General features: G+C 35.4%; 1 protein-coding gene across 1 annotated transcript in view; it reads right to left on the bottom strand.

Annotated features, from left to right (window-relative positions):
- Positions 1-11206, bottom strand: part of LOC127833553 (beta-glucuronidase-like) — a 30968-nt gene that overhangs the window by 2911 nt on the left and 16851 nt on the right. The window contains exons 9-11 of the mRNA XM_052358863.1: positions 7416-7500; positions 2865-3041; positions 1066-1201 (exon numbers count right to left, since the gene is read on the bottom strand). Of these exons, the coding sequence (XP_052214823.1) occupies positions 1066-1201; positions 2865-3041; positions 7416-7500 (398 nt within the window). The remainder of the gene's footprint in view (positions 1-1065; positions 1202-2864; positions 3042-7415; positions 7501-11206) is intronic.

Genomic DNA, 11206 nt, shown 5'->3' with positions numbered 1-11206 from the left:
TGTAAATGCATGCATCATGGTAAGAACAAAAAACTCGTACTATGTGAATAAACATACACAGAAAATAATGGCGCAACCGATAAGATGACCGGTGTTATGTGATAATTGGTCTTATTTCATACGCGACCAGCGTAGATGCACACCAGCATGCATTTACTACATAAAACTCATTTTCGCATCACATCATTTTTCTTGCAGAAAACAACATACATTCTTAGTGTTTACGTTCATGGCAATAACGCGTGTTATCGTCTCAGTAACGGTACACAATTTAGCCCACGCAGTATAAGAAGTGTTTCAGTTCCGTTTATTTTGGGGAAATTTCCCCGACGGTTATCCCCTACATTCTACAAAATCCCTTGGGTTAAAACTGATAATTTTTGTTGCTAAATATATTAAAATGAAAAAAAGTATCTTAAAGCAACATTACTATTCAAAATCAACGAAAATTTCGTACAATCGTTCTTAAAATAAAATTAAGCAATTAAAAGTCAGTGTTCCTTATGGCAATTGCCGAAATTTCAACGTCAGATGTGGTCTGGTAAAATAGATGTTTGTAATTACAAAATGCTCGTTTTTATTATTGTTTTGCATATCTATTCACACGACACATGAACATTAAAATGGTGTTCTTGTGTCGTATGAATAGATATATTCGCGAGAATTAATTGTGGCCACAAATAAATAAAAACGAGCATTTTGTATCTACAAAAATCTATGTAATCATACCACATCTAGCGTTGAAATTTCGGCTATTGCTATAAGGAACACTGATTGCTAAGGTGTTTACTTTATTTTACGAAATACTAAACGAAATTTTCGTTGATTTTGAGCGTTATAGAGACTTTAAGAATATTTAAACATTTCATTGCTATGAGGAGATGCATTGTTATGGTGATCGAACATCTACCATTCAAATTATGTGTGCATGTTTGGCACATCAAACAGATGAATGTTCTAGCATAACATTTTGTTCGTAAAAGCCAAAAGTCCAGCAAGCGGATTTCGCATGCAAAAAAATTATATTTACCTAATTTTGACTATATTCAAGTAGAGGTTTTATACCTTGAACTGTCATGAAGTCAGCAAAGTTCCAGGGCATTTCTCCAACGAAGAACTCGCCGCGAAGTTTGTCAAATGTTGTGTGGTACTCTTGTAGGAACTCGACCTGATATTCCTCTGTGAAAACAAAACTTGGCTCCTAGAAAAAAGCATACACGCAAAATATTCAAATATTAAATATAAAATACTAGCTCAGCACATACTTTACACGGAAGGTAATTTAAAAATTAAAAGGAACCCCAAAAACTGAAAAAGCAACAACAAAATGCATTGATCAAACTTAATGTCAGGAATAAATAGAAACAACCTTAAAATAAAAAAAGTAAACATGGAAAGATACGACGGAGTGATGTCATCACATCTCTCGGAAAACAGCAAAAATGGTAGGCAAAGGTAAATTACAATAAGTCTACTATATGCATGATTTCAACAGTTTAAACTGTCGGGAAAACACCTACCAAACATTTTGTTCAAACCTGTCTTAAATATATAAAAACAAATTGATTTGTAACAAATAACATTTTATGCACACATTAAAAAGTTTAATGTCATTGTACGCTTTTAATTACTGGAGTGGAGTGTAACCTAAACGTAAATTGCTACTATTTTTAATTGTCCAATCATATCTAGTTATAGAATCACGTAAGCTCTTGTACCAATGAAAATCCATTCTGGCCAAACTTGTTTTGGAATTCCGTCTACAAAGTTACGTCGTTATTATCGACACAAACTTCAACAATTACCTCTTCAGCGGTATTATTAACATTTTATTTTTACCCCATACGACGCAGTCTTATGTTGTGTTTAGATGGATTACATTTCTTTACACGGTGACATATATCATGGGCGGCTGGGTTCCCGTTCCGGTCCCCCTTGTGGCGTGTTTTACCGCCAATTATGTCATTATAGGAAAAAACATGTTATATTTTCACTGCCTTTCTTTATGGCATTTTGCGATAAATGCCCTTTTTCAATCAGTCATATAGTGTTTGTTCTTTCTTTATGACATACGAGTCCGTCCGGTCTAATACCTTTGCATTATTTATTAGGACAATACATAAATTGTGTTATCAACTTCTTTGACCCGCAACATACTTGCAAAAAGATAGGTGCATGCAAAACCGATTGTCTTGCATTTTATAGTAGTGGCCACTGCGTTAAATCAATAACCTGCGGATGGTGATGAGCACCTGGCAAAAATTACAGAAGAACACACACACTATAAGTGTTTTGTTCTGAGAAAACATAGTGCATGTGCGTAAAGTGTCGTCCCAGATTAGCCTGTGCAATACGCACAGGCTAATCAGGGACGACACTTTCCGCTGAAACTAGATTTCCGGTAAAAAGGGACTTCCTTTAAACGAAAAATACCATTTAAGCGGAAAGTGTCGTCCCTGATTAGCCTGTGCGGACTGCACAGGCTAATCTGGGACGACTCTTTACGCGCATGCATTTTGCCAAATTTTCACAGAACAAGACACATATAAACTAAATTTGATGCAAAACGAAGCGCAAATGTATGCCCACACCATCGTTTGGTGCGATTTTTCCAATCTTCTCCAGTAACATAAGTTACAGTTAACATAAATATGAAAAGAATGAAATTGTGCATGGTTCACGTCCTAGCTCCGAATTTGGTAGGGCGATTGTCAGTTACTATCATTCAGCATGTTTACTTAATTCTAGTTATAAAACCCATCTTACGGTCGGCATAGCTTTGTAGAAAAAGCTCATCGCTGAAATATGAATGAAAAACAACAACAAACCCACGGCGAAAAAATAGTTTCATGCTATAACCAAACCTGATGAAAGCCGGCGATTGTGTCAGCCCCGTACTCTGACACGATGAGAGGCTTGTTGAACTTCGCGTGCCAACCGCGGAGGTCGTACTCGAGCTGGCGCTGAATGAGCTCTGTATGCGACACATCCGAGTACCAGGCCATGTAGCGGTTCACCAGAATGACGTCGACAAACTGGACCTGAGGAGGTCAGAACGAGAAACTTGTCGCAACATTCGATACGGGCCTTGTATTGCAGTATACGGTTCAGATCACGCGAAACAAACATAGCATAGCATGCATGATTCGACTCCAGTCAGATAGCAGTCTATGTTGTGTAGATTTTGGTAAAAGTGACATGGCGAATTAGCGGTCAGCTTCTTGCTGAAGCGACTCGCTGTGATTATGACGCATGAATATTACAACACTTCAAACCAACTCAGGAAGTACTCGCGTTTAATATTTTGACTCAACTTTAATGAGTTTTGCTGAAGCTATTATGTACATCAGTACACGTAAGCCAGTCGTCATGACCACTGGTTACATAAGAAGAGTATGCCGTTTAGCACCAGATTTGATTTTCAAATTCCTATCATTTTCATCGAAAGCTGTGAACATGACGCAGAGTATTGGGATTGTTGAAGTTAACATAGCATAGAAGTGTGAAATAACACAGATGTGTGCGCGTACAGTGATAATGTTATGACTCATGGGCTTGTTACGTAACTTAACCTCTCTGCCTACATTTCCAAACCAGTGGTTCATCTGCATTTGCATTGTCAAACATTCTTAAAGGGATCTTTTCACGGTTTGGTAAATTGACAAAATTGTAAAAAGTTGTTTCAGATTCGCAAATTTTCGTTTTAGTTATGATATTTGTGAGGAAACACTATTACTGAAAGGTTTTTGACGATTTGAAAACCTAAAAATTATAAAGCGTTGCAACGCGAAACGATTGAATTATTTGGAGAGTTCTGTTGTTGTCGTTTAAATTTACGAAACTACGAAGATTTATTATATAAGGTATAAAATAATTAAACTGTGTATACCCGGTGGAATAGCCGAGAGGGCTATTACGTTTTTACTTCAGACTAATTGCAGGACTCCGGGGGTCACTGGTTCGAGCCCTTGCACCGGCTACTTTTTTTCCTTTTTTAATTTTATTCTTGATTTTTTTATCAATATAAAGCATTTAATGAAAAACTTCAAAATATGCCAAAATCTGTGAGAAGGCCCCTTTAACACTATGCCTGAATTTTCGATTCAGTAGAACCCATGTAAATGCATTTCAAATCAGTTTATTTGTGTGCATGATTCAGCTCTTAAGAAATGCATATATTAATTAAGAGCAAATACAGTTAAGACAACAATTGGAACAAATTGTGAACAGGTAGAGTCTGGGCCCTTACACAAATATGGGAAATGGTTTGGTATGTTCGAGGGACAGTTTTTCAACTTATCCAAATTTAAAGGGGCCTTTTCACAGATTTTGGCATTTTATAACTTATTCATTAAATGCTTTATATTGATAAATGTAAACATTGGATCGTAAAAGCTCCAGTAAAAAATCAAGAATAAAATTAAAAAAAGGAAAAAAACATTGCCCGGAGCAGGTTTCGAACCAGAGACCCCTGGAGTCCTGCCAGAGTCCCGAAGTAAAAACGCTTTAGCCTACTGGACTATTCCGCCGAGTACGCATATTTAACGTATTTTATACCTTATATAAGAAATCTTCGTAGTTTCACAAAATTTAACGACAAAAACAGAACTCTCCAAATTATTCAATCGTTTCGCGTTGCAACGCTTTATAATTTTTAGGTTTTAAAATCGTCAAAAGATGCATATAATGGCTATATTAGAGCATGGTAAATGTTCAGTATTACTGTTTCCTCACAAATATCATAACCAAAACGAAAATTTGCGAATCTGAAACAACTTTTTTCAATTTTGTCAATTTACCAAAGCGTGAAAAGATCCCTTTAATATATTAAGTTTTAAGAGACTATTTTAAATTTCATTGGGTTTGCAAGTATGAATACACAAGTGTGATAATACACAATACGTTGATATGTGTGCCTCCATGTTATCAGAACACGACAAGGTATTAGTATACACACATTTCGAAATATCATTATTTAAAACAAGCATTCTTCTGCAATCTATTATTTAGACAAGCATGCACATTACATTTGCTGTTTTCGCATTATTACGAGTTCTTCGTATTTTGCTATGAATAGGTAAAATAAATAACAGGTGACAACGTTAAAATAATCCATATACTAAGTTTATAACATATACATGTATATTTTGTGCTTTCGTATTCCACTACTGATTAATTTTAAGAAACATCATTTGTACAATGAACGACAACTGAACATATTCAATAACTGAATACTTTGTATTTATCACCCTTGCTCAGACGCTTTTGTTGTTTAAATGTTCACTGTTATAGAAAGTTTTGCAGCAAACGAGCCTTGTTGTTTAGGAATGTTTTAGTCTATATATATTTCACTAAAACATCGAGTACGCAACTGACTGGAAACGTTACAGGTCTAGGAATTAATCATTTTGGGAAACATTCTTGCATTTATTTAAGCGTTGCAAACATAAAGAAAAAAATAAAAAGATAAGAAGAAATTGTGTTAAAATAATACTGATTTAGTATTCCAAATCAACTTCAAACGATGTAGGAAGGGTGTAAGATCGGTCTGAGGAAACAGACCTTAATTAATGTACGTCAAATATCGTTCAAGAATATCATGTGCAGTCCGCACAAAATAATCTTGAACGATGCGTATCGCTGTTACTAGTATTATGCAGAAGTCGCCTCATCTTAAAACGAAATCTTGTCTGGTGACGAAAAGTGTCGTCAAAGCTAAGCATGTGATGACGGCATAGGCTTCAGTACAACGATACTTTACGCACATGCATTAAGTCTGATTTTTTCAGAACACTTATTATATGTTATTGCAGTAATTGATCAATTTTGAAACATTTGCCAAAATTAATCAGTTTCGTGAAGAACATAAAGTACAGTTTCAATTATGAATCTTACTTGATGTACTTAAGTTTTCTAATGTACCTTCTAAACATCGCCGGAACTTATTACATTAGTACAGACTGAAACGATATGTTTTCATGAATATCAATGAGTCGAATTAAAATAATGAAATTACAATTAAAAAAAAAAACAACTATAAAAATATAGTCTGGAAAGGAACGATCGTTTAACGGATGTTGGTAATTACGACATAAACGAAAAAGTATTAATTTATAAATCCAGATTTTGTCTAACCAAGCCTCTCACGAAAAAATCCAGAAGCCTCATATGCAGCCCAGTGTATACAATATTAAAGGGGCCTTTTCATGTTTTGGTAAATTGACAAAATTTAAACAAGTTGTTTCAGATTAGCAAAGTTTCAATTTAGTTATGATATTTGTGAGGAAACAGTAATACTGAACATTTAAATTTTATCATGCTCTAATATAGCCATTATATGCATCCTTTGACGATTTAATAACCTGAAAATTATAAAGCCTTGGAACGCGAAACGATTGAATAATTTGGAGATTTCTGTTGTTGTCGCTATATTTTGTGAAACTACGGTGATTGCTTATATACAGTATAAAATACGTTTGACATTGTATGCGGAAGAATGGTCGAGGGGTCTAAGTCGGAGACTTTTTACGCCAGGACTCCAGCCCTGTTGAGGGTTACTTTTATGTTTACATTTATCAATAGAAAGCATTTAATGACAAACTTCAAAACATGCCAAAATCTGTGAAAAGGCCCCTTTAACCATATGGTATAGAGGTCTGGTCCCTTTAACCATATGGTATAGAGGTCTGGCCTCTTTAACCATATGGTATAGAGGTCTGGCCCCTTTAACCATATGGTATAGAGGTCTGGCCCCTTTAACCATATGGTATAGAGGTCTGGCCCCTTTAACCATATGGTATAGAGGTCTGGCCCCTTTAACCATATGGTATAGAGGTCTGGCCCCTTTAACCATATGGTATAGAGGTCTGGCCCCTTTAACCATATGGTATAGAGGTCTGGCCCCTTTAACCATATGGTATAGAGGTCTGGCCCCTTTAACCATATGGTATAGAGGTCTGGCCCCTTTAACCATATGGTATAGAGGTCTGGCCCCTTTAACCATATGGTATAGAGGTCTGGCCCCTTTAACCATATGGTATAGAGGTCTGGTCAACATGCATACTGAATAAAAGCCTTAACAGTTATGTTGCAAAATATGGTAAATCCTAGTTTTACTTCACTAAACAACATATATATATATATGTGAATCTCTCCCCAAAGGAAAACGGGGTTTAATGCATGTGCGCAATGTGTCGTTTCATATTAGCCTTTGTAGTCCGCTCAGGCTAATGAGGGGTAACAATTTCCGTTTCGATGGAATTGTTCTTTAATACAAAGTCTCGTGTAAACACAAATCTTGTCGAGATGGAAAGTGTCGTCACTGATAAGACTGTGCGGACTGCAAAGGCAAATGCAGTTAGTCACATTTTCCCATAGCGAGCTTTATATGTATTGAGTTACTTGTCCGTACATACCACAGTGTCGTTGGCGTAATTCTGATTGCAAGCAAACGTCACAGGTCTCGAGGCGTCCAAGGAACGCACATGCTCGATTACCTCCCTAACATATAAGCATCAACACATTTTAAGACAAAGACTGGATTAACAAACATTAAACAACTAATTTGACAAGGATTATTTAATAGGACATTTAACCCTTTTTTATCTAGCGTCTAGAAGAAAGGCCTTTGCTAACAGCGTAGACCCAGATGAGACGTCGCATTATGCGGCGTCTCATCAGGGTCTGGGCTGTTTGCTTAAAGGAATTTCTGTAAGACATATTCTAAATATAGAAATAAATATACTAGACATCCCTAATTTTGGAAATAAATTGATCCAATTTAGAAGGATGAGAGAGTTCACTAGGCATAAATATATTTACTTATGTGTTTGCTGTTGGCATTGATCATTTAGTGGAGCTATAAACTAAACAGACAAAGTTGTCAATCGTGAACACATATCCATTCATAATGAATTCATATGCATTGACTATGATGTAAAGTGGATATAAATTGTTTATAATAAATCTTTTTGTTGTGATTTTTTTTCTGGAAATGAGCGTTGACTCTGACGCGGCTAATGACAAAACATACTGATCATTAAGATTAATTGAGTCGTGTTCTGAGAAAACTGGGCATAATGCATGTGCGTAAAGTGTCGTCCCAGATTAGCCTGTGAAGTCCGCACAGACTAATCAGAGACGACACTTTCCGCTTTTATGGTATTTTTCATTTAAAGTAAAGTCTCTTCTACACGGAAATCCAGTTAAGGCGGAAAGTGTCGTCCCTGATTAGCATGTGCAGACTGCACAGGCTAATCTGGGACGACACTTTACGCACAAGCATTAAGCCCAGTTTTCTCAGAACACGACTCAATTATACATCTGCGTTATGAAAATGATCGAGACAATAACTGACTGCATTGATAGTTGTGAAATACGTAACTAATATCAACATTAAAATAAATAAATAATAATACATCTTACAAATATAAATAGATAGAGCACACATACAAACATTGTTGTCTCGGACATAAGCTACTTGACCATAATACAACACACTGCATTTCGACAGACAAAATTCTAAAAAAACTTTTATGAAAATCGTATACGTTATTTTCAGTCCAATTATGATTATACTCTCTAGACTGACATCGAATTATCCCTATTACAATTGAGAACTACAGACCTTCTTTAACTAAAAATCTAAATAGAATATTATTAAATCTGACAGGTCTTTGAACATACGCCGTTTTGTATAAGGTAAGATAAAGCGCGTGTCCAATTAGATTGGCAATAAATAAATTTTAGAATATAAAATAGTGTTAAACACGATGGTCGGTTGTGTTTTGTTAGTCCTCCACGCAACGAACGAGAATTATGATAGATTTTGGCCACGTGAATTACCTTGGCTCGAACATCATAGTTATTGCAGTAATTTAACATAGCATGACGCGTATGATAAACGATTATCTTGTTAATAACGATACCATTTTCAAAAGTTTGTAGTTTGTATATTCTTTTTTTATTTTTTACTTATTAAACAAGAAATTGTGTAAACATAAACCCCGAAATGTATGCACCAGTTTTGAGTTTCTCTGAACATTCCCGCTTCATTGTTGGTATTCAGATTTTTCGGTGCATAATTGTCACACAAAAATCAATGTCGAAAATACCATAAATCAGCGCTTACATTGCGTTCTCAAATTTTGACAGAAGCCGGTGCAGCGTGACAATTGTTAGACCGTGAGGAAGTTAAGATTTACCAGAAAACAACAGGTTTTGCGCATGCTCAGTATGATGTAAAATGCCCGTGAGGAATACAAGACTGTATCATTGTTTAATATCAACGATTCTTACCATATTTTAATGATTGTTGCAAATGACAAAGGATTTAATTGCTAAAAGTCCATTCTAAAACCCCGGACAAGATCGTCATGATTTTAACTCGTTAGTTTTCTTATTACGTTAACACGAAAATAGCATGTTTTGTAAGCCCGAGTTGTTAAAGAGTAAAAACCAGTAAACTGCCGCATTCCCGCCGAGAAAGAGTACGCGGCGCGGAAGAGAATACGTAAAAACATGTTTGCATGATGAAAATAGTTCACTGCGTGTTACGTTGAATTCATTGAAAAGTCACAGGGGCAGGTCAGCCAATAGATGCATTCGCATAGACAAAGCGGGACTTAAAAAACACTCTGAAATACACACATACACGTGCACAGCAAGGGATATTAATTAGCATTATTTATAACAGCCGACTCCTTTCAAATTAACAGGAGAAAACGAAAAAAACAATACAATTCTACTAAGTTATCAATAGAACCGATATGTTATTATGTTAAGCAATAAAACTAATTATTAAAATAGCATTGTTTTATTTTAATATGCATATAAATTACGTGGAGCGGTCATTGTAAAATGTCAGCACACCCTTGGCGGAGTAACCTGTCATTTTAAGGGCAACCAGACATGAATTGTCTTCAAATTGTCTACCAGAACACATGAAGGTCTTATTAGCAATAATACACTGGTCCATTTGGATAAAAATTATTTAATTGGCGAATACCCAGGTAGCCGAGTTAAATTTGACCTGTGTTTTGGCCGAAACTTAATAGGAAATGAAAGGAAAGGTGTGTGTTACAACAGAATAAATAAATACATGCAACACTTTGCATGTAGTATTTTATTATGAAAATTTTAAATCGGAATTAATGCACACGGTGAGGAAGTATTTGCCCATTGAACGAATACAAAATTACGTCATTTTACGACTTATACATTGCAGTAGATAGTACGTTCGTAACAAGTACTGGTGACGAGGCTGGAAATAAGAGGACTGAAACGTTACTGTCAGTACATGAAAATTAATAAAAATGAAATGGAAATAGATTTAATGAAGCAATTGATGTATTAATTTCAGGCGAAATGTTTTTTTTTTCATTTGAGAATTTAATACAACGCTCGTTGATACCAATACATTTATTATTATAATTATGTTGAGGTTCATTCTTTGTTAAACTCACACAAAAAGCGACTGGTCTACTCATGCATAGAACAAATTAGCTTAAGATCCGGGTCGTCATCGTAACGCTGAAATTTGGCTACTCCTTTTTTCCCAAAGCGCAAACTAGGATATAAGTTAAATATATTTCTTTGATCTTTGTAATCATCAGTGGAGTTTGTGTGAATGCTGTATACAATAATGGGAGATTCCTTATTAAAGTGATATTATGGGCATCTAGCAGTTTATAGGTGTCTATCGCAATCGATGTTTATTTTTGGTGTTTTCACTTCATATACACTTATATTTGTTAATGCAGCATCAACATAATAAAACAGTATCACGGGAAGAGAAAAATAATGCATTTGAACATCAACCGTACTTTCGTTTGACAACTGATCATGCATGTACGATGTGAACCTAAATTTAGTTTTAGTGCAGATTCGTTCATACGACACAAAGACACAATTTTGTTTTACGGATCATTTCGGCTTAGAGGACTGGGTGAGTCACGTAAGAATATCGAATGTAAAATATATTTTTTATAAACAACTGGTAGCAAGATGAGTTGCAGATAATTGGTCAGTTACCACTTTTTAACTAATTCTTTTGACTTTTTAATTCTTTTCAGCTCAATTCAGCAGTGTAAAATGCCCATGATATCACTTTAATGCCCTTTTCCTCCTTGATTCTTTTGCAAAATCTTACCACTGTAGGCATTTAAAAGTAAATTACAGTGTGTGCATATTTAGTGGCCATTCGATT

The sequence above is a fragment of the Dreissena polymorpha genome, chromosome 1 (genome assembly GCF_020536995.1).
Source record: "Dreissena polymorpha isolate Duluth1 chromosome 1, UMN_Dpol_1.0, whole genome shotgun sequence".
Taxonomy (NCBI): Eukaryota; Metazoa; Mollusca; class Bivalvia; order Myida; family Dreissenidae; genus Dreissena; species Dreissena polymorpha.
This window is presented reverse-complemented; position numbering and strand designations above follow the sequence as displayed.